The sequence below is a fragment of the Eulemur rufifrons genome, chromosome 15 (genome assembly GCF_041146395.1).
Source record: "Eulemur rufifrons isolate Redbay chromosome 15, OSU_ERuf_1, whole genome shotgun sequence".
Taxonomy (NCBI): Eukaryota; Metazoa; Chordata; class Mammalia; order Primates; family Lemuridae; genus Eulemur; species Eulemur rufifrons.
The window spans coordinates 63017247-63041470 of record NC_090997.1 but is presented as its reverse complement, the minus strand read 5'-3'; the positions used below and the strand labels follow the sequence as shown (position 1 = coordinate 63041470).

Below are 24224 nucleotides of genomic sequence, written 5' to 3'. Positions count from 1 at the left end.
AAGCTCCCGTCTCATTGGAGGGATGGATAAACATTTACATCATGATGCAGCCTGACAGCCAGCTCAGCCACACAGGGAGACACTTCAGCACCAAAGAGGGCAAGAATCAAGCGTCACACTTGAAAAACCAGCCTATGCCACCTTTCCCCATCCCCTCCAACTTGCCTCCCTCCTGTTCTTTTACCATCCCAGGTAGCAACTGGAAATATTTATCTTGTTTTCTGACTCATTCTAGATGCTTGTGTTTTCATTTGATGTCTGGAATCCTCTGGTCCCCACCTTTCTGCATTGGTTTTGACTCCTGCCTAACAGGACTTTCTTCTTCCCTCATTGGCTTTCATTCTGGTGCACTGGCTTTAAAGCACTCCTGTGATAGTTTGTGATTCTGATTCCTGACTTAATATTTCCTCTCATTAGTTTTATTTCCCCCTTCTTCCAGCATGTTGTGCAGTAGCACAAAGGTAATACTTTCTTGGGTCGGATATTACCAATCATGTTTTATCGCAAATGGCATTGTCCACTAAAAGTATTAATGGCATTAATGTATTAACTTAATTTACTTTAGTTTCAGTAGAAGACTCAATAGAAGAGGTAACTGCAAATCATCCAGAGGTTCTTTCTATGATTGAGGAGACTGTAAAAATAGTACAGGATATGAATTTTGAACAGCCATATGAAAAATATGCTGAAATCTTACAGGAAGTCCTCAAGGAGGTAAAAAAAAATCCAGTTTGTTAATTTTTATCATTGATTTAACTATAACTAAGAAAATATTCATCTATTATATGTATAATTATTTTAGTTTCTTATTCTACAGTATTGAAATTTGTAGCCTTTAAATTCACATTATTTTGTAGTCAACATTGTTATATGTAAAGTACCCGAGTGAAAAACTGCTGATGTTCTTTGGTAAATTTTCGGTTACGAACAAAATTATATAATGTAATTTCATGGTTTTGAAATTAATTCTTCATTATCTTTTATTGTTCTTGATTCAGTTCAGTTTGTTAAAAGATGGTGTACATGAATCCAGTACCAAAGTTAGATATTTCATCTATTTAGTCATAGAACAAGACAAATTTTGCTCCATCATTAATTAATTTCATCCAATCACTTTGAACGTGTGTTCATAGGGGAGGTGGGTGGACACATGAGTGATGTTCTTGTCTAAATGGAGCCAGTTCTACTGTTAGCAGGCATCTCAGTACCTCTCAGCTGTCACACTGAGTGATGAAAAGCAAAAAGGAAGTGACAGATGTTGTCACTAAAAAGGCAAGCTGGACTAGGACCTTGCTACTCAAAGAGTGGGCCATGAACCATCATCCTGAAAGCATGTTAGAAATGCAAACTCTGGGGCCATACCCCAGACCTTCTGAATCAGGACCTGTACTCTTTGATACTGAATAATATATAGCAAAAATGTATTGTTATATTCACTTAATCCTGCTTTTAACTTTTAAAATTTACCATTTTATTGCTTTAAATTCTATTTTTTTTCCTTCTGAAAGTCAGAAGAAGCAAAAAGATACTTGTTTAAGATCTACAAAAATTACACATCAAGGTAGCATCCTTGACTTGTTAAGCTATGATGGTAATATCAGTGTGCGATTTCTCACAGGTAATGGAAGAAAACAAGGTTAGGTTTTCTGGTGCCCCAAAACAGGGAGGATGGATTGTGGACAACTGCCCTATTGTAAAAGAACTATGGATGTTCATAGTCGAGAAAGGAATTATACCTGATTTGGTAATCTACTTATCAGATACAGAAAACAATGGTTGGTAAATATTTATTATGTAAATTTGAAAGTGAAGTTTTTATTGCTGTTAATATTTTTGGTTAAAATATAGAATGGAAAACTCTCCACCCTCCCTAGATGCAAATACCATTCCAGCAATCCCTGCAGGACCTAGGGGTATACAAAATGAGGTTTCCATCTACTGAGGAGGTGGCCAGGGATAAGTACTGGTACACTGAAAGTTCTAGCAGGCCCTTGTAATTGTTCTTTGAAGCTGAGAATTTCAAACACACACACACACAAACACACACACACACACACACACACACACAGAGTCAGCAGCTATAACTTCTAAATGAACAATATGTGAGACTGAGGGCAAAGACTATATATTCATCCTCCTTCACTTCAAGTGGTAAAAAAATAGGTACATAAAGATAGCAGAGCTAAATTTTAATTATTCTGTCATTTTGCCTCTTAAAGAAATATGTTTGAAATGAGAATTTCCAGAGGAAAAATATGTATACTACTTCTCTTCATGTTTTAGTTATTTAGACTGTACTAATATGTATCTTTTTAAAAAGGATTTAAGATGATCTATAAATATTTTAAAGAATCTGGGCTCTATTTACATTCTTTGGATATATTTGAATATAGGCAGAAATAAATTTTTGTGTTGATTTCCAAAATATATTTCACTCTATTTTATAAGCTTTGAAAATAATATTATTCTCTTTATCTGTATTTCAGAAAAATATTTACTTAATAGACTATATTTGGAGAATAAATCTGAAATTGATGCTAAGATTTTAGCAAGATTATTAGATGAACTACAAAAGAAAAAAAAAGAGGAAGAAGAAGCAAGGTAAAATCTGCCTAGAATGATAAAATAGATGAATGTATCTTTTATAGCTGTTAAATATCTTCTTGGGATTTATACTTATGAAATATATTTAATATCAAAATGATAATTTATTGACTTGGTCTGATTCTAATTAGTTCTAAGAAAAACAGTAATTTCACTAGCACTTCTAGAATCTCCAAAGTATGCAGTTACAGATGTTTTCACAGTCTATATCAAACTTATCCTATTAATAAATCAAGCATCTATTCTCCAAAGACACTGTAAAAAAATGAACATGGGTAAGATACATATTTTTTTACCATATTTATCTGTGACTTAATTTTGTTAACTAGTACCTACAAATTGAAGAAACAGTATGATAGGAAGTAAATGAAAATATACTTGTGTGATATGACTAAAATCCAAAGCCTAAGTTCCACAAAAGAAAAGAACAAGACTCGTTATTTATATTGGACAGGTTTAACATTAAGGGCTCATTCTGTCATCTGCATGTAATGAATAACTTTTTAAAATGTGAACATATATATATCTGTTCATGGCAGGAGTCAGTATTAAATTTTAATAGACTATAAAGTCCTTCAGATTGAAGAATAAAGTATAAAAAGTGACTTAATTTGCTAATTGGTCTTCCTTGCTGAGACATGCTCTTCAAATACTTCACATTTTAATTTGTCCATTGAGATTTCTACTGTTCAAAGTGATGAAAGCCTAGACATATAATAACTAAATTTCTCTATGTAAATCTACTAAACTTCCTACTAGTGATGATGGCAACTGTAGCTTCCTCAAATGATATTTCCTTCCCCCCTTCAGATATTAGCAATATGAGGTGAGATTTAGGAGAGTTCTTTAAAGAAACTATGAAGCTGGGAGGTGGGTAATTGCAGAGGTGTGGGGAGGTTAAATAATACGTAAATGTCAGAGAAATTTTTTTTAGTATTCATTATTCATTTAAGCTAGTCATTCCTTTAGGAACTTAACATAAAAATATGTGAGTATAATTTAGCTAAATTAGTTAATAAAATTATTATTTGATATATTGACTAAAAAGTATTTTAATTCAGACAGTAATTACAAACTTATTATATTTAGCTTTTAAAACTTTTGTTACAAATGGAGCTATAATCTGCTAGTGTTTAAGGAAAACTTAATTTTTTTTTGGTGTATAAGAAAGAGTCAAATATTTGAGAACAGATGACAATCTCAATATAAATGTAAAATGAAGTTTGTGAGTTCTAGACTGAGAATCTACTATATTTTAAATATGTAAAAAGTATATCTATAATTTTTTAAAAAAGAAAAAGATATCTTCCCTACTTTCTCCCAACTCTACCTTCACCTCTCTTTTACCATATGAAATTTTCTAAGCTATTTCTATAATTAATTATTACTTTTGATTCTAAATATTTACATCTTTATAAACTTCTTAATGTCACATGCTCAGATTGAACAAGGCTTTTCAATGTTTTTACATGTTGATTTTTGAAATTCAACATGAGTATTTCAAAACAATTTTTTTCATATACTGCAGAAAATGAAATCTAAGACAGTGTAAAAGGAAAAAAAGTGGTCAGAGACTCATTTAAAATCTTTACGACTTTGTTAGAAGAGAGATAAACTTAACAGGATTAAGAACTACATCTTGAGTCAAATATCTAAAGATATGCCACATTCTACAACTTTTCCAGCATCAGTTTCCAAATGTGCCAGTCAAATGAGAAGATACTTTCTGTCATCGTTTGTCTTTGGATGTTCTATCCAAGTGGTTTATAGAAGTTTTTAATAAGTGGCAGCAAAGTTCCTCCTCATATCTGGTCAGGTCTTAAATTAGCAGCAACCTACTCTATCTAGATTTTGGAAGGAAGATCTCATGAAAAGAGATATTGTGGGGTCAGTTTCAGACCACCACAATAAAACAAATCACATGAATTTTTTGGTTTCCCAGCACATACAAAAGTTATGTTTATACTATACTGTAGTCTAGTAAGTGGGAAATAGCATTATATCTTAAAAACTGTACATATCACAATTTAAAAATACTTTATTGCAAAAAATGTTAATTATCTGAGCCTTTAGCCACGCATAATCTTTTTTGCTGGTGGGAGGGTCTTGCTTCTATATTGATAGCTGCCAAGTGACTGATCAGGGTGGTGTTTGCTGAAGATTGGGGAGGCTGTGACAATTTCTTAAAATAAGACAAGTAAGTTTGTCTCATCTATTTACTCTTCCTTTCATGAAAAATTTCTCTGTAGTATGAGGCTCCATCTGAGCTCTTCAGTGACTGGGTGCATTGTCAATGAGCAATAATATTTTGAAAGGAATCTTTTTTTCTGAGCAGTAGGCCTTAATAGCAGACTTAAAATATTCATTAAACCATGCTATAAACAGATGTACTATCATCCAGGCTTTGTTGTTCCATTTATAGAGCACAGGCAGAGTAGATTTAGCTTAAATGTTAAGGGACCAAGGATTTATGGAATTGTAAATTAGCATTGGCTTCAACTTTAAGTCCAGCTACATCAGCTCTTAACAGGAGAGTCGGTCTCTCCTTTGAAGCTTTGAAGCCAGGTATTGACTTCTCTCTAGCTATGAAAGTCCTAGATGGTATTTTCTTCCAACACAAGGCTGTTTCATCAACAATGAAAAATCTATTGTTTAGTGTTGCCACCTTATCAATGGTCTTAGCTAGATGTTCTGGATAATTTGCTGCAGCTTCTCCATCAGGACTTGCTGCTTCACCTTGCACTTTGATGTCATGGAGATGGCTTCTTTCCTTAGGCCTCATGAGCCAAACTGTTAGCTTCAGATTTTTCTGCTGCAGCTTCCTCACCTCTCTCAGCCTTCATAGAATTGAAGAGAGTTAGGGCTTTATCCTGGATTAGGCTTTGGCTTAAGGGAATGTTGTGGCTGGTTTGATCTTCTATCCAGACCTCTAAAACTTTCTCCATATCAGCAATGTCTGTTTCACTTTCATATCATTCATGTGTTCACTGGAGTAGCTCTTTTAATTTCCTTCAGGAATATTTCCTTGGCATTCACAACTTGGCACAAGAGGCCTAAATTTTGGCCTCTCTCAGCTTTTGATACATCTTTGTCATTAAGCTTAATCATTTCTGGCTTTTGACTGGAAGCGAGAGACGTGGAACTTTTCCTTTCATCTGAACACTTGGAGGCTATTGTAGGGTTATTAACTGGCCTCATTTCAATATTGTGTGTCTCAGGGAATAGGGAGGCCTGAGGAGAGGGAGAGAGACAGGGGAGTGGCCAGTCATTGGAGCAGTCAGGACACACACAACACTTATTAAGTTTGCCATCTTGTATGGGTGCAGTTTGTGACACTCCGAACAATGACAACAGCAACATCAGTGATCACAGATCACCATAACAGATCACTATAATGAAAAAAATCTGAAAATTGTGAAAACTTCCAAAATGTGACACAGAGACATGAAGTGAAATTTTCATATGCCGCCATCCAGAGATAATTACTATTGACAGTTCAATTGGTTTTCTTCTAGTCTTCTAATCCTCATTTATATACATTTTAAATACAAAATTAAAATTGTATTATAAATACAGGTTTGGTGAGGTTTTTTGTTTTTTGTTTTTTGTGAGACAGAGTCTTGCTCTATTGCCAGGGCTAGAGTGCTGTGGTGTCAGCCTAGCTTACAGCAACCTCAAACTCCTGGGCTCAGGCAATTCTTCTGCCTCAGCCTCCTGAGTAGCTGGGACTACAGGCACTCACCACCATGCCCGGCTAATTTTTTTCTATTTTTAGTTGCCCAGCTAATTTCTTTCTGTTAGTTAGTAGAAATGGAGTCTTGCTCTTGCCAAGGCTGGTTTCGAACTCCTGACCTCAAACAGTCCTCCCTCCTCGGCCTCCCAGAGTGCTAGGATTACAGGTGTGAGCCATCACACCTGGCCTATAAATACAGTTTTATATTCAACTTTTTCACTTAACATTATATTGTGAACATTTCCCATTTAAATAAAGGAAAAATGCTACGAATCTTCCCATTTGCCTTTTCAATTTAGGATTAGGTAATCCTTTATTAATTTTGACAGCTTTCCTAATTAATGGCTAAAGTTTTTCAAGGTATAACATTTCAGTTTTCCTTACCAAAAAAAAAGTTCTAAAAATTAACTGGTCTCAACAAGAGTAATTTAAAAATTTACATTATAAAGTAAAAACTGTAATGAATATTATAAACAATTTACTCTTTACTTTTACCACTATGAGCCATTACTCCTATAATATTGTGGGATGTCTGAATTTCCAAAGAGAATTAAATTTTGAACCTTTTCATTTCAGAAAAGCCACAGAAGAGGCATTGAGACTAGAAGAACAAAATCGAAGGCTACTGGAAGCTATGGATATGAAAACAAAAGGCAAACACAGATTGATATGACTAATGATGTGTCACTGTATTGTTACTGCAAGCAGTTGCAGTATCTCAAGTGCATTATAGACAGGGTGATAACATTTCCCAGTTTGCCCATGAGAGCCCAGGTTTATGCCTATGGTCCTAAAGTATTTATGGTACTGCCTTTTATTCTCACGGTGTTCCATTTGGGATAATAAATCACATGGCCACTGGAGCAGTGGATTCATAGGCAAAACAGTCCCCATACAGATACCTACTCAGGCTCCTCTGTGATGGATACACAGCAGAGTAGCACACTCAGTTTGTCTCTAAATGGTTGCTCTTGTCACGGCTGACACATAGTTGTTGGAATTTCTTCTATTAGAAGGGTCCTGCAGGAGCTGAGAAAGCAGCCAAACTCTTACCACACACCCATTGTCTTTTCACTTGAACTTTCATCTCTATTTCTTTTAAGACTGGAGTTCTCAACCTGGGGTCCTTGGGTAAAATTCAGGGATCTGTGAACTTAATGGGAAAATAACTCCAAATTTATTTTCACTAACCTTTAATTGAAATTTAGTATTTCTTTCAACAGGTAATTAATATAGACAGCAACCCACAATAGTTATCAGCAATACCTTGACTTTATCACCAATGGAATGAAGATATTTTCATATCACATTATAGTTTTATATATCTTATTTATGCTTATTGCTGTTCGAAAATGATGGTAGTTATTGAACCAGCTGCTAGTTCTTGTTCTTTAACACATTAGTGAGAATGCACAAATTTCCTATAGCACAAAATTTTTTATATCCTGATAACTGTATGTCAACATAATTGATTTCTTACATATTTTATGAATTTGAAAGCATTACTCTGAGAAGGGGTCCATAAGTTTCACTATACTGCCAAAGGAGTCCATGGCTCAAAAGAGTACAGAGTGTCTGTTTCAGTTTTCCACGCTGTGCAACAAGCCACCCCAAAACTTCACAGTGTAAAACAATGACCAGTTTTATCATGCACATGATTCTTTGGGTCAGGACTTTGGGCTGTGTACAATGGTAATAGCTTTTCTCTGCTCCCCGAGCAGCTCGGTTCCAGCTTTGAGTGATCCACCTTGGAAGTGGATATTCCAGCCCCAGTCTCGCCTTCAGATGACTGCATCCCTGATCAAGATCTTCACAGCTTCATGAGAGACCCTGAGCCAGAACCATCCAGCTAAGCCACTCCCAAATTCCTGACCCACAGAAACTGCAAGGACAATATGTCATTATTATTGTTTTTACCACTAAGTTTTTGGGTCATTTATTATGAATCAGTAGATAACTAGTATAACTCATAATTAACAGTCAAAATCCCAGACAGTTTAAGGATCTTAGAATACTTTTCAATCCATTCTTGACTTATATGATACACAGATTATCCATTAGGGCTCTAGAAAAAAGGATTTGAACTTTTTACATGTTTCTGCATCATTATATAAATTCTTTTTTATATGTTTTATAATGTACCTGATACGGATAAGATACAACCTATATACACATATACACATTTTTTTTACTATAAGAGATACACAGTTGAAAGAAGTTTTAAGTTCCTTCTGTAGAGCACATAACTTCATCCCAAACCATAGTAGGATTTAGCAGATGCTGCTTCATCCTTGTGTATATTACCATAAAATCCTCCACCTAACACAGAAAGATTTACCACATTCCAAGTTACCTGGAAACCACATCCGCTTAGTCCTCATTTAGACCTACATATAAGAATACTTGAAGATGCTTTCTTCTTGATGCATAATCATCCAGATTTAGATTAAAATTCAGATGCCGGAAGTATGTCACACCACTAGAAAGTGATTCTTGGAGGTATTTGTTAAGGAAAGGAATTCCCCCAAGAGTCCAGAGAACAAGCTTATTTATTCTTTCATATCATTTTTGCATGGAAAGTATCTTGTTTTCCATTTTTATAAGAATATTATGTCAATTTCATAAGTGTACGAGAGGAAATTAGGGAGATGACTTTTTGAACACCACCATTCATACCATTTTCTTCCTGAAAGACTTCCAAACACATATCCACTTAGTGGTCATCAGCAACTACATAAAACTCAGAGTTATACTTTTTAAATTTGTATTTAACATGTTGATCCACATGCTACATAATTTATTATTTTTAATTAGCTATAAGAAAATCCTCATGCCTGTAATCCCAGCAACTCAGGAGGCCAAGGTGGGAGGATTGTTTGAGGCCAGGAGTTCAAGACCAACCTGGGCAACATAGCAAGACCCCATCTCTAGAAAAATTTTTTAAAATTAGCCAGGCATGGTGGCACATGTGTTTAGTCCCAGCTACTCAGAAGGCTGAGGTGGGAGGATAGCCTGAGCTCAGGAGCTCGAGGCTGCTGCAGTGAACTATGATTGCACCACTGCACTCCAGCCTGGGTGACAGAGAGAGAGCCTGTCTCTAAAAAAATAAAAGAAAGAAAGAAAATCAACCATTATATACATAATCTAGCCCAATAGAAATATAATATAAGTCACACATGTAACTTTAAATTTTCTAGTAGCCACATATTTTACATTCAGTTTTTCATACTAAATCTTTGAAATTCATTGTATATATTATACATACAGTACATCTTGATCTGGACTAGCCTCATTTCAAACACTCAATAGCCACATGTAGCTAGTGGCTACCATATTGAACAGTGCAAACCTAGTCATTCCCTTATTAAATGGACATTGGGCTGTTTTCAGTTTTTTACTGCTAAAATATTTAGAACTGCTATCAACATTTTCTGTTTTAAATGACTTGGGTACCTTAGGCTGGGACTCACATAGCACTCTGAGCAGATGACTATCATCCTTTACCACTACATTTTAATAGATATAATACAGAGATAATTTATCTGTCTCCCCCATTAAACCACATACTCCAGGAGGGCAGGGACCATGCCTTATTCTTTGTTTTGGCCTCAGCACTGTTGGCACCCAATAAATATGTATTGACTTAAACTGAATGATAATTCATTTCTTCTAATTTTTTCTAGAAGCTGAAGAGCCTGTTGAGGCTGAAGAGGAGAGTGAAGGGGAGGAGTCTGAAGTTCACGAGGAGCCTGAGCCACCTGAGATATCCGAGGAGACCAGAGGGTCATTGGTACCTGATGAGTCTGAAGTACCTGAGGTCCCTGAAACAGGGCGTGATTCAGGTTAGACTTTTATGAAGGGCCAAGTCCTTAATCCCACTGGTGTGCGTTGATGTGCTTCTGTGGGTGCACACGCGCACGTGTGTGTGTGTGTGTGTGGTGTGTGTGTGTTAATAAAATGGAAGGTGGCTGAGAGTGAAGAGATGAGCCCCCAGGGAGCAGCCGCTCCACCCAAATTCCATGGTGTAAAGTGTGCAGGAAAGGCGAGTCTGCTCTGCCCCATACCGGCACTCAGGAGAAGGGCAGGCTATGTAATTTGCGGGGTATGTTGTTCAAAAAGCAGGAAAAAAATGCCACAAAAGGTACCAATATATAAAGCTTTTTCCTTTCTTCCAAGGTCTTTCAACTTCTCACGGTGTTTTTTGTTTGCTGCTCAATGTCATTCTCAGTAAAGAAAAATTTAATTTTTAAATTATTAGCATGATTTTTATAGTTCATCTTTATGTTATGCAATGACATTTTTAGATGCAACTGTAGGAGCATTTAACTCACGTGCAGAATCACCAAAATTGCACAATTTGTATTTCGCAGCTCATATGTGTTTCATTCTTACCAGAATATTTAGTTTTGCTGCACACACCTGACTTGACTTTTTATTTCACTTCGTTACATGCACCTATTCTCCAGCACTCTCTGCCTTTAGCTGACCACTGATTGAGGAAGGACTGAAAGGAAAAGGAACCCTGGGATGCCCTATCTTTTCCTTTCCTATGTCATCATTTTTAGAGTAGGTGATTGGCTAATGAAGGAAAGTAATATGAGTAAGAAAGGATATGACAGGGTTCCTTGGTCCTTTGTGTTTCTTTGTATGCCACTGTTTACTTTCTGCATTTGAAGCGTGTTCTAGTTCAAAAGGAAAGCATGATCTCTCAGGCTATTGGCACTCCCTGCTCTGCCCACTCATTCGTTCTTACCCTACACAGCATTGGAATTCTGTGCTCGCGATGGGGCATCAGGAACGTCCATGAGAATGAGATGGCATGGAATGGCAAACACATATTGTGCATATCCCATCTGTTCACATGCATGGGTCACATGTGGGCTCCATTGTCCCATTGGAGTCCCATTGGACTTGGCTTACAAAACACAAGTTCAGGGGGAAATTATTTTGAATTTCAAAATGATAACCAAAGAGCATTAAACTAAGTGGGAAGCCCTTGAAGTGACCCTGGCAAACCAGGTCACACACTCATGAAATCAGGCCCACCTTAGAGGTTCAGTTCGGTGGGTGGGGGCTGGGCCAGGATCCAATGGCCAATGAAAGTCACTCCAAAGACTAGAGATTAGGCTTAAAACAGCAAGATAGGGTACCCCACTGTGGTGAGAGTGAGGCTCCTAAATGCTTCTGAGCACTGTTAATACTGGGTTAGAAACTAACCCTGCAAACTAAAGGTCTTCAGATACCCGCAGCTAGATGCCAGCCTGGGGCAGTTAAAGGCTGGGAACCTGCTGCTAGTTGCCAAAAGAAGCAAGACTAAGGGAAAATTTTACAATGAAAAATCTCATGTTCAACATAGAACATTTTTCCTACAGGGACTGGCATTAGACTTACGGGGTGGTATCTTAGTTCATTCAGGTTGCTATAACAGAGTACCTTAAAGTGGGCGGCTTAAACAACAGAAATTAATTTCTCCAGTTCTAGAGGCTGGGAAGTCCAAGATCAAGGTGCCAGCAGATCTGGTGTCTGGTGAGGGCCCTCTTCCTGGTTTGCAGATGGCTGTTTTCTTGTCATATCCTCACATGGCAGAGACAGAGAGATCCTCTCTCTCCTGTCACCTCTTATAAGGGCATTAATGCCATTCATGAAGGCTGAATCCTTGTGACCTAATTACCTCCCAAAGGCCTCGCCTCCAAATACCTTAGCATTGGAGATTTAGACTTCAACATATAAATTTGGGGAGATGAGGGGGCCACAAACATTCAGACTATAGCAAACAATAACTATAAAATTAGAGCACTTGTACTAGGCAGAGGAGCTAGCAGGAGGAAATACTCAATTTCCTGTTGAGAGCCTCACACTTCTATTGACTGGAACAACCACCCAGAAACTTCATTATTTTCTTTGCTACCCAACTAGTTAGGCTGACAACAATTCTCCCCACTCACCTACCTTTTGCAAGAAGATAGGCCATAAAATACCAAAAGAAATAAAAGAAAATGGACACCCATTAAATATGGTCCATTAAGCATATCCCCAGGTGCTAATGTATCACAATTAGTGTATTTATACTATTACTAAGGTAGCAGGTGAGGGAAGATTTATTTGTGTGCCTTTTAATCTCCTTACTTCCCCGGGTAAACTACTTTGGATATTCTAAAGCTAGCATCCTACTCCATTTAGGGTCAATTCTAGCCCAGTGCTGCAGACATGACTGGGCTTCTCCAGAGCTGGTTCACTTCTGTGAGATCATGGGTCTGTTTTGTCATTGTAAACTATATTCTATTTCACAGAGGGGCTTGCATCTGATTTAGCTAGTGATGACCTCTTCCATGCAAGGATCCCTTTCTATGAAGTCTTCTCTAAATTGTTTAAGTGGGCTTTTTCTCCCCACTAAAAACTGCCATGTCTGATATAAATCCATTACTTTTGGATAACTTTACCCAGAGTACCCTTTGGTAACCTGATGACAGTTGTCAAAGATATATCCACAGCCCAACTCCCAGAACCTGTGAATGTCACCTTACTTGGAAAGAAGGTTTTTACAAGTGTGACCAAGTTAAGGATCTTGAGATGGGGAGATTATCCAGGTGGCCCTAAATGCCACCACAAGTATCCTTTAAAGAGCAAGGCAGAGAGAGATTAGCATTCACAGAGAGGAGAAGGCGATGTGAAGATGGAAGCAGACATTGGAGTTATGCAGCTCCAAGCCAAGGAACGGCATCGGCCAGGAGAAGCTTGAATAGGCGAAGTAGATTCTGCCCCCTGAGCCTCTGGAGGTAGTGTGGGCCTGCTCACACCTTGGTTTCTGATTTCTCACACACAGAACTGTGAGAAAATAAATTTCTGTTGTTTTAAGCCACAAAGTGTGTGATAACTTGTTATGGTAGTCACAGGAAAATAGTATATACCCCAAAACAGGTTTTTTACACCTCTCCCCAGAGAACACATCTTTTCCTTTGGAGTTTGACTTCTGTTGGGGCCACAAAATCATCATTACCTCTGTCAGTACCCACGTAGGATGACTAAGGTTTCACTTCAATCCTGTTGTCATTCCAGTCTTCTTAGAATGGAAAGATACATGTATTGTTTAGAATCAGTGCTTTCATGGGCAATAATGTATGCATTCCAGGGCTTTGATTGTTCCAATTTGCTCTTTATGTACTGCTTAGGGACAGGTACATTACATGGAACTTGCCAGAACGTGAGCCTACAGTAACCATTAGTTCACATCACAGTGTTTCATTCCAAACACTTCGTAGACATGTACTAGAGTCAGCCATTAAACATTGAGGAATTCATTCATTCCTTGGCAAATATTTATTGCATTCCTTCTAAGTGCCAGGCAAAGCAACAGCACGATCCTAGGTAATAGGGACTCAGCAATGATCAAGGCAGTTAAGGCCCCTAGCCTCAAGGAGCTGATGTTCTGTGGAGTGAAGAACGAGAGTAAACAAGTAAGTAACTAAGATAGCTTCTGGTAGTGTTACGGGCGATGAAGAAAATACGAAGGCACTAAAGCAGTGCCAGGGATACAGTAGGAGATCAGTAAATGTTTCTCGAAAGAATGAGTCAAGTAGAGACCACGGGGATAGTTTGGAAGGAGCAACACCAAAGATTTTGGTCAAGGAACAGTGTCATCTGAGAAGGTGAGATTTGAGATAAGACAGGCTGAAAAGGATTTGGACGAAGATAGTCCACTCCAAAGGCTCAGAAGTAGGCACAGCTCAGTTTCAGTTGAGCATTTGTTTAAGAATTTGAGTGGATTATCACTTCTTTCTTGAGTAAAATCTTGAACCTGCCCGTAGGCATTCCTGCAACCTGCATCTGTGTAAATATATTGATAGAATTGTTAGCTCCCTCAACCCCCTTTTCACTCTGTTGTTGTATTAGGTTGGTGCAAAAGTAATTGCGGTTTTAGACTGAATTTTAAATCATAACTAGGCTCAAACGCATCTTTATTAATCAAAATAGGAACCATTTACAATCAACACATTTTTGCCAACAAGAAATAAGGTTGTTTATTCCTGTAGCATAAAAATCCGTGCTTCAGGATTCGATGAACTCTTGGAAAGCATTTTCTGCATCCTGCTGGTTGTGGAAGCGTTTTCCCTGCAAAAAGTTTCGAGATGCTTGAAGAAGTGGTAGGCGGTTGGTGAGAGATCAGGTGAATGTGGCTGATGAGGCAAACTTCGTAGCCCAATTCATTCAACTTTTGAAGCGTTGGTCGTGTGATGTGCGGTTGGGTATTGCCATGGAGAAGAATTAGGCCCTTTCTGTTGACCAGTGCTGGCTGCAGGTGTTGCAGTTTTCAGTCCATCTCATCGATTCGCTGAGCGGACTTCTCGGATGGAATGGTTTCACCGGGTTTCAGAAAGCTGTAGTGGATCAGACGGCAGCAGAACACCAAACAGTGACCGTGACCTTTTCTTGGTGCTAGTTTGGGTTTGGGAAGTGCTTTGGAGCTTCTTCTCAGTTCAACCACTGAGCTGGTCGTCACACAAAAAGTGGATTTTATACAACAACCAGCAACGACCAGCTCAGTGGTTGAACTGAGAAGCTCCAAAGCCGCAGGTCACAATCCGATCGAGAAATGGTTCATTGTTGTTGCGTACAATAAGAGAAGACGACACTTCAAAACAATGATTTTTTGATTTTTGGTCGGCTCATGAGGCACCCACTTATGGAGCTTTTTCACCTTTCCAATTTGCTTCCAATGCCAAACGATCGTAGAATGCTCAAGGTGAGTTCTTTGGCAACTTCTCATGTAGTTGCTAAGAGGATCAGCTTCGATGATGGCTCTCAATTGGTCGTTGTTAACTTCCAATCGCCGGCCACTGCACTCCTCACCTTCAAGGCTCTCATCTCCTTTGCAAAACTTCTTGAACCACCATTGCGCTGTACATTAAAATGCGTTGTTGATGTTGCCGGTTGTCTCCACTGCTTTACGACCCATTTTGAACTCAAATAAGAAAATTGCTCAAATTTGCTTTTTGTTTAACATCATTTCCATAGTCTAAAATAAATATAAAATAAACAGCAAGTAACAAGTCATTAGCAAAAAAAAAAGCGAAAAATGTGCATTAAAATGATGCATAACATAACCATATTTATTTAAGAATGTATCCCAATGTCAAACAGCAAATTTCAACAGTGCTAAAACCGCAATTACTTTTGCACCAACCTAATATCTTCATGGGTATTTTAATAAGAAATTAAAAGAAACATCAGGCACTGCTAGTCTGATGCCACATTAACAGAAATTCGAATAATATTTAACTACAGATATCAGAATTGTATGTATCATGTTATTCTAGTCAATGTCCTTTTATATAAGAATATTTTTCATTTTTTGCCTTATATTCGTATGTATTTTTGCCATACTTTACCTGATAAGAACTATATTTTCTGTTAGACATATAATATAAAATTTAAATATGTTTTGAAATTTTCTTTGCACCAAAACTTTCATGAATGAATAACATTTTAAAATTAAAATGCTAACTATTAGATTTTTTTTCTTAAGTATCTGAACCTATTGAGGATACTACAGTTGTTGAAACAGAAATTCCAAAAGGATCCAAAGAGGGCCTGGAAACTGAAGAATTATCTGAAACAGGTTGGACTATAAAACAAAAGTAGTTAGTGCACGAAGGTGCTTTTCATGTTTTCTTACTGAGAGTCCCTTATTTTAGGCTTAGTACATGTTTCCTACTTATTTCTTTCTATGTCGTATGCCAGTTGGTGTGCATTGTATTAATTTAGCTTATTCCATTAAAAGTGTATGTAACCAGATTATAGCACTGATTTCATCAAATTTTGTTTTATATACTTTATTAACAGTTAAAGTCTTCATATGAAACCCATATTAATTATCCAAATAATTTGGGTTTTAGTAATAGGTAATAATTTATTTACAGCCAATATAAGAACAAAGCATAATTAAATATGAATTTGTAAATGTATTTTGTTGCTTACAATATTATTTGTTTCAAATGCTTTAAAATATTATAAAGTATAAATTATTTTGGCAATATGGCTAAATATATGCTATCAACAGACTCTTTTTTCTTTCCTTTGTCTTTTACTCAAAAGTCGTACTACCTGAGTTTCCAGAAGGCTCTTATCCTGATGTTCCTGAAATGGAGCCTTTTAAAGAGAAGGTTAATTCTTTCATCCTCAACTGGAAACAGCTGGAAACATTCTTTCATGACTCTTTCATTCCAGTTTTAAACTTGGAGATTGCAGACAGTACTCCAAAGGAACTACTTCAAAAAATAGTTGAGACTATGGAAAGTAAGAGCTGTAATCATAACATTTATTATCAGGAGTAAGTGATAGTATTAAAAGCATTTTGAAACTTTGAAGACTTTCTTGATGCTTTATGAAGTAAATGCTCAATATATCAAAGGATGATGTAGAAAATACTCAGCAAGCATCATAACATAGGCTCTGGACAATCAGAACAGCCATGGGGCACAAACAGCACTGGCCATAGTGGCCAGTTGTCACATAAGGACTTTGTAAAGGCCTACCTGCATCCATATATAGACTAAGAGATTGGTAATAATAATTAATTTTCCTAACCTTTGATTGTGGTAATATGCTAATAACCTTTTATTCTCAAATTATTTTCCCCAGTGATTCTTCTTTTTTTTTTTTTAACAGAACCTTTCCAGTATACTGCATGGGAGTTAGGTATGGAAGATTATGATGAAGAAACAGAAGACTATCATGGTGAAGCAGAGATTGAGGAGGAGCCAGATGAAGAGGAAGAGGAAGAGGAAGAGGAAAAGGCATGATTTCTTTTATTACTCCTCATTCTCATTTGGCCAGTCATTGGAAATGTATATACCCAGAGTGGTAACTATCACTTTTGAACCCCAAGGGAACAAAGAGGCAGTCTCAATTGCATAAACAAACATTTTCCAACACACATTCTCCCTCTCCCCAGCTTCACTTGACTCCCTGAAATGCCAGGGCTACTTAGACAGCATGGAAAAAAGACACCTGTGAAAAAATAAAAGAGAAATCTTTTAAATTTTCTTTCATGGAAAAGATGTATAGGTTTTAGAATTGTAAATATTTTATAAATTTAACAGAGGTGGGTGTTTTAGGTAAAGCACAGCAACGGAGTCTTGAGAGGCAGCTTGCGTGATAATAATGTGCAGTATTCTCAAGCAGAAACAATCCATGTTCAGGCACCAATCTACTCCCTTGGCACCAGCATTTTTTTATTATTATTATCATTATTGTGGGTACATAATAGTTATATATATTTATAAGGTACATGTGATATTTTGATACAGGCATCAATGTAAATTAATCAAATCAGGGTCATTGGGGTATCCAACAGCTCAGGCATTTATCATTTCTTTGTATTAGGAACATTCAAATTCCACTCTTCTAGTTCTTTTAGTTCTTTTAAACTATACGCTAACTTATTGTTTATAGTCTCTTTGCTATGCTATCAAATATTATTCATTGTATCTACCTAACTATATTTTTGCTATCCCCACTTTATCCCCTCTTCCCTGCTACTACTCTTCCCAGCCTCTGGCAACTATCATTCTACTCTGTCTCCATGAGATCAATTGTTTTTAATACTTAGCTCCCACATATGAGTGAGAACATGTGAGACTGGTCTTTCTGTGCTTGGCTTATTTTCCTTAACATGATGTTCTCCAGGTCTATCCATGTTGTTGCAAATGGCAGGATTTCATTCTTTTTGTGGCTATATAATATTCCACTGTATATATGTATCACAATTTCTTTATCCATTCGTCCATTGATGGACATTTATGTTGATTCCAAATCTTGGCTATTGTGAATAGTGCTGCAGTAAACATGGGAGTACAGATATCTTTTCAATGTAGTGATTTCTCCTCCTTTGGATAGATATCCAGCAGTGGCATTGCTGGATCATATGGTAGTTATATTTTTAGTTTTTTGAGGAACCTCCATAGGTTCTTTCTATGTTGTGTGCCAATTGGTATACATTATATTAATTTAGCTTATTCCATTAAAAGTGTATCTAATCAGATTATAGCTCTCATTTTCATCAAATTTTGTTTTATATACTTTATTAACAGTTGAAGTTTCCATATAAAAATCATATTAATTATCCAAATAATTTGGGTTTTAGAATAGGTAATAATTTATTTACAGCCAATATAAGAGAGCAAAGCATAATTAAATATGAATTTGTAAATGTATTTTGTTGCTTAGAATATTATTGATTTTAGGCCCATCAAACTTACTTTGGGCTTCTGATCCCCAAAACTGTAAGAAAATACATGTTTGTTGTTTTAATCCACCAAATGTTTAGTAATTCATTAAACAACAATAAGAAATTGACACATCTATGTAGAAAAGCCAATGGAATCAACAAAAAAGCTACTAACAAGTGAATTTAACAAGGTTTTGGGATATAAAATCAAGATACAGATATCAATTTTATTCCTATATGTAAGCAATAAACAATCAGATATTGATTTTTAAATGCATTGTAAAATAGCATCAAGAATACGTAATGCTAAGGGATAAATTTGGCAAAAGATGTCCAGGGACTAAAAACTATAAAACTGTGCTGAGAAAATTAAAGAAAGCCTAATAAATAGGCAGATAGATCTGCATCTCCCATTTAATTTGCAGTGGGTAAGAAGTTTTGATTCTGACTCAGCTTTTACTTCTTGAGGATAATTTTATTTTAGAAACTAACCTCACAATGACCCTGAACCAGCACATCCTGGAGGTTTTTTCTTTCTTTCTTCCTTTCTTCCTTTCATTTCTTTCCTTCTTTCCTTCTTCCTTCCTTCCTTCCTTTCTTTCTTCCCTTTCCTTCCTTCTTTCCTTCTTTCTTCCTTCCTTCCTTTCTTTCCTTCCCTCTTTCTTTCTTTCTTTCTTCCTTTCTTCCTTCCTTCCTATATTTCTTCCTTTCTTTTTCTTCCTTCCTTCCTTTCTTTCTCTCTCTCTCTCTCTCTCTTTCTTTCCATTCTTTCTTTTCTTTCTTTCACCATCCATTGGACTCTGCTTGATAACCTGGAAGTTTTCCTGACATCTATGTCTGTAGATGACTGGGAACACCTTCATTCTCAGTGCTGCTTTATTTTCATTATGATGTGACCCTGGATTTGAGAAACTGATTTTTTTTTTTTTTAATGGAACGCTTCATGAATTTGCATGTCATCCTTGCGCAGGGGCCATGCTAATCTTCTCTGTATCGTTCCAATTTTAGTATATGTGCTGCCGAAGCGAGCACAAAACTGATTTTTTTAATTATTAAAATAGTATAAGGACTGCTGTTTTGTGGATTGCCTTAAGGTTGTATTGTTATACATTAAATATTATTCGACATGCATTTTTAAAATTTTTCTCCTTAGTATTGCATCAAAATACTGTTTAGTAATGCTCTCTAAAACTTTAACATTTCTAGACTGAAGAGAGAATTAAAGAGAGAAGGAGGCATTTGGGAGATACAAAGCACTTTTGTCCAGTGGTTCTCAAAGAAAACTTCGTCCTACAACCATGCAGCACAGAAGAAGCAGCTAAATATCGAGACAAGATCTACTATTTTTCTAGTCCTGAGGCTAAAGAAAAGTTTTTGGAGCATCCTGAGGACTATGTGGCTCATGAAAAACCATTGAAGGTGAAAAAAGTATTCCTGTCCTAAGTACTTTTGATTGCTCCTGAGGACTTTTTTAAGGGCTGATTGCCAACCACTATCATTTTACTTAATAGTGAATTCCTCAATCTCATATGGCAATATAGTGAAATTATCCAAGTTCAAAGAACAACTTTTTGGGATATAACATAAAATAATTATCTGTTTTGATTTCTGCAGTAATGACTTGTGTCAAACCAGCACTTAATTAAATCTGCACTTAATTAAATGAAATAAAAAGACACAGCTGGATTTACTGCTTACTGTATTGAGGACTAGCTATGCTAGTTAGTCTCTTGGAGCAGAGCAGACTGATGATCTTTTAGAGGGGTTTGGGGATGTGTGGGATTTGTGGACTTTCAGAGGCATAAGCGAGTTGACATCATCTATAGAAGTGTGATTACTCAGGTGAGACTGCTGTTGACTGGTTGACACTCAGAGGAATGTCACAGGGTTAAGTGCATCCCTGACTGATTGATTTTCAGGAGTGAGGGCTGACACTGATTGGTTGGATTGCAAAAATGTGCTCCCTGAGGTAAATCTACCTGGGTCAATTAAACCAGTTTAAAATTGATTGAGTGGCTACTGTTACCATGACTATAAAATAATCAATCTTTTCCTAAGTTTGTATGAATGGGTTTTTAAAAAATTCTCGTTTATCATCATTGAAGCAATTTTCTGTATCCTTTTAAAAAATATTTATTAAAACCAGACACAAAGTTCAAATACCTTATAATTCCACTTATATGTGGTACCTAGGAAGGGTAATTCACAGAAACAGAAAATATAATGGTGGTTAGCAGGGGCTGTGGAGAGGTAGGCATGGGAGTTATTGTTTAATAGGTATGAGGTTCCAGTTTGGAATGATGAAACGGTTTTGGAGATGAATAGTGGTGATGATTTCAACACTGTGAATGTATTTAATGCCACTAAATTATACACTTGAAAATGGTTAAAATGGTAAAATAATTTTAAATATTTACCATTTTAAAATAATGATAAAATCATTTTCTCCACATCCTTACTAGCAGTTATTTTTTTTAATTTTGTTAATAGCCATTCTAACTGGGGTGAGACAATATCTCATTGTGGTTTTGATTTGCATTTCCTTGATGATTAGCGATGTTGAGCATTTTTTTTAGATATCTGTTGGTCATTTATATGTCTTCTTTTGAGAAATGTCAATTCTGGTCTTTTGCCCATTTTTAATTGGATTATTGATTCCTTTGCTGTTAAGTTGTATGAGTTCCTTATATATTCTAGTTATTAATCCCTTGTTGGATGGACAGGTCACAAATATTTTCTCCCATTCTGTAGACTGTCTTCAACTTTGTTCATTGTTTCCTTTGCTGTGCAGAAGCTTTTTTTCTTGATGTAATCCCACTTTCCTATTTTTGCTTTTGTCACCTGTGTTTTGAGGTCTTACTCAAAAAATCTTCATCCAAACCAACGTCCTATAGTGTTTTCCCTGTGTTTTCTTCTAGTAGTTTCATAGTTTCAGGTCCTACATTTAAATGTTTAATCTCTTTTGAGTTGATTTTTGTATATGGTGAAAGGTAGGGATTTAGTTTAATTATTCTGCATATAGATATCCAGTTTTCTCAACACCATGTGTTAAAGAGACTGTCTTTTCCCCGATGTATGTTCTTGGCACCTTTGTCAAAAATAAATTGGCTGTGTTTATTTTTCCTGAATTATTTTATCACTATACCATAATTCCCTGGGGTCAGATTACTGGATCAAGATATAAAATCATAATATGTTGTCTTATTACTTTTTATAACACCAATGCCTTCTTAAACTGAACACATAGAACGTGATTTAAACTCTTCTGGATAAATTTTGGCCATTTTCATGAAACTCAACTTTTATAAAGTGCCCGTGGGGATAGTTGTGCCTTCACTGAGAAGTCCCAATCAACTGGTGTCAGGGATCATTTAACGACTGTGGCATTTATCTTTTTTTTTTTTTTTTTTTTTATAGTTGCTTTCAGCTGTCATTTTCTCTTAGTTTGGTTTGCTGCTTGTGATCTGTTGTCTTGTTTTACACAAATCCATGTGAATAAAATCCTAAAATCCTGATGGTGTTTCCATAGTTCTTCTGCAAAGCATAAAATGCACTGGGTTTGCCAGGAATATTTCTCTTTGCTACCCAGCTACCTTAATACCCTCTGGGTGCCAGACAGCTCTAATTGTCAGAAGTTTAACTGGTGGATGAGCAGTTTTATCACGGAGGGATTTAAAATGTGATCCAAAACTATGGAGTGAGTCTGAAGCTACATAATTTTATACCATTCTATTTTTTTCCCTTCCCCTTGCAAATTCTCCAGCCCCTTTGAGAATTATACTACCCAGATGTATCACTAACCCTCCCTCTTTGTTGCTGTCACCTACCAATTTCATAGTATTTCCCCACATTCACAGGAGACTTAGTTCCTGCTTCATCCCAACTCTCACCATTGTTCTTGACAATTTCATCATCCAGTGGATGATCCATATAACTGTGGGTTCTCTGACTTCAGGCATCCTCATCTCCAGTATAGAGATTATTGAAATTAATGGAGAAGCCTCTAGAGTTTTATTAATAATGGGCTTTTTGTTTGGCACAGAGTTTTTTTTTTTTTTTTATCATGCTAAGAAAGTATCTTTCTGTTCTTTATTAACTAAAACATTTTTTAGAACAGAATTAATTAAATTTTATTTTATTAAATGCCTTTTGGCATATGATATGAAGATAATCTTGTGGTTATTGATGCTCCCTAATGACTATTGTTGATGCAATGAATTATGTTAATTGAAATCCTAATGTCTAAACATCCCTACCTAGTCTTAGAGAGGGAAGTTAATAAACCTTATTTTTTTAAAATTACTCAAAACTTCCTTTTCTTCACTCTGCCTCTGTCCCACCCCTGCCTTGCCCCCACCCCCTGTGGCAGGTTCCTCCATTAAGAATATGCCTCGTCGGCCCTCATGGCTCTGGCAAAACTACATGTGGAAGACGGTTGGCAGAAAAGTTGGGCATTTTTCACATTCAGTTTGAAGAAGTTCTTCAAGAAAAATTAATGCTCAAAACTGAAAAGAAAATTGGACCTGAATTTGAGGAAGATTTGGAGGAAGAACTAGCTATAAAACAAGAACTTGAAGAGCTTGCAATTCAGGCCAATGTTAAAATCGAGGAAGAAAACACAAAAAAGCAGGTAGTAATATTAATCTTTTTATAGAAAGCTGTACTTACTGGTGTTGCTTTGGGGAAGTAGAATAAAGTAGTATAACACTTTATAAAGTTTCTGAGAAAAAAAATTAATCTATAAATGTCATTTAAAGAGTCATCCTCCCCATATGTTAAATACAGATCTTCTTGCTCATCTAGAATATAAAATACTGAGTTTTACATGACTCCAGTAAAAATCAGAAAAGCTTTCCCTAATAAGACTGTTGTACAGAATTTATTTGGGACTATGTTATTTGATATGCCTGACCTAAACAATAAGGTTTTCCACTATTGTGTTTTCTATTTTCTATCAAATATCATAAAAATCTTACCCAGCTCCAATGGAGATCTCAAAATATTAATTTCTAATGATGCCCTACCAGAAAGTTTGTATGTATCTTTTAGATGGTTTCTATCCAAAGTTGTAAAATGATAGTTCTTAATTCCAGCTCACACTTTAACTACTTCTGATATAGCTAGACCATTTCATTCTCTAATGATCCCCTGTGGATGGACCCAGGTGTGAGCAGGGTTGGACAGAGACATGTGGTATACTAACAGGTAATGGGGCACCCCTTCAAACATATTCTTTAAATGTTTTCTACCTATATTTAGTAGAATCAGGGAGAAACTGATATTCTATTAATTTTAAAAATGTACATAAATCCAGGTTTTTCAATTTAACAGGTCTAGATTTTAAAATGCAGCAAATATTTTCTGCTTTTCTCTAGTTGTTTTTTTTTTTTTTGCTTTCTTTTGCTATTTTCTGAATTATTAGACTTCTCAGGAGGCATATTAAAGGATTTTATTTCCAGATAATATTAATCAAATTAATCCTACATCCTGGTAAGCAGCAGTTTGTCATATCTTATTTATTCAGCTTCATGTAATAATTTTGGACAACAAAAGTACTCAAACAAAAATAGTTTCATTCTAGTAAGAACTATTGTTTTTTACTGTCAAATCAAGCGTGAACCTACTTCAGAGAGAGTTGACCTGAGTTAATAATCATAATAC

General features: G+C 36.2%; 1 protein-coding gene and 1 non-coding gene across 2 annotated transcripts in view; one reads left to right on the top strand and one right to left on the bottom strand.

Annotated features, from left to right (window-relative positions):
• AK9 (adenylate kinase 9) overlaps window positions 1-24224 on the top strand; it is a 106964-nt gene that overhangs the window by 42682 nt on the left and 40058 nt on the right. Inside the window, exons 16-25 of the mRNA XM_069488413.1 lie at window positions 566-714; window positions 1619-1775; window positions 2487-2601; window positions 6914-6990; window positions 10021-10179; window positions 15861-15953; window positions 16430-16630; window positions 17003-17130; window positions 19779-19982; window positions 22933-23193. Coding sequence (XP_069344514.1) covers window positions 566-714; window positions 1619-1775; window positions 2487-2601; window positions 6914-6990; window positions 10021-10179; window positions 15861-15953; window positions 16430-16630; window positions 17003-17130; window positions 19779-19982; window positions 22933-23193 — 1544 coding nt within the window. The remainder of the gene's footprint in view (window positions 1-565; window positions 715-1618; window positions 1776-2486; window positions 2602-6913; window positions 6991-10020; window positions 10180-15860; window positions 15954-16429; window positions 16631-17002; window positions 17131-19778; window positions 19983-22932; window positions 23194-24224) is intronic.
• LOC138396107 (U6 spliceosomal RNA) lies at window positions 19489-19595 on the bottom strand. Its single transcript, XR_011235587.1, has one exon. It is a non-coding gene; the product is annotated as a U6 spliceosomal RNA (small nuclear RNA).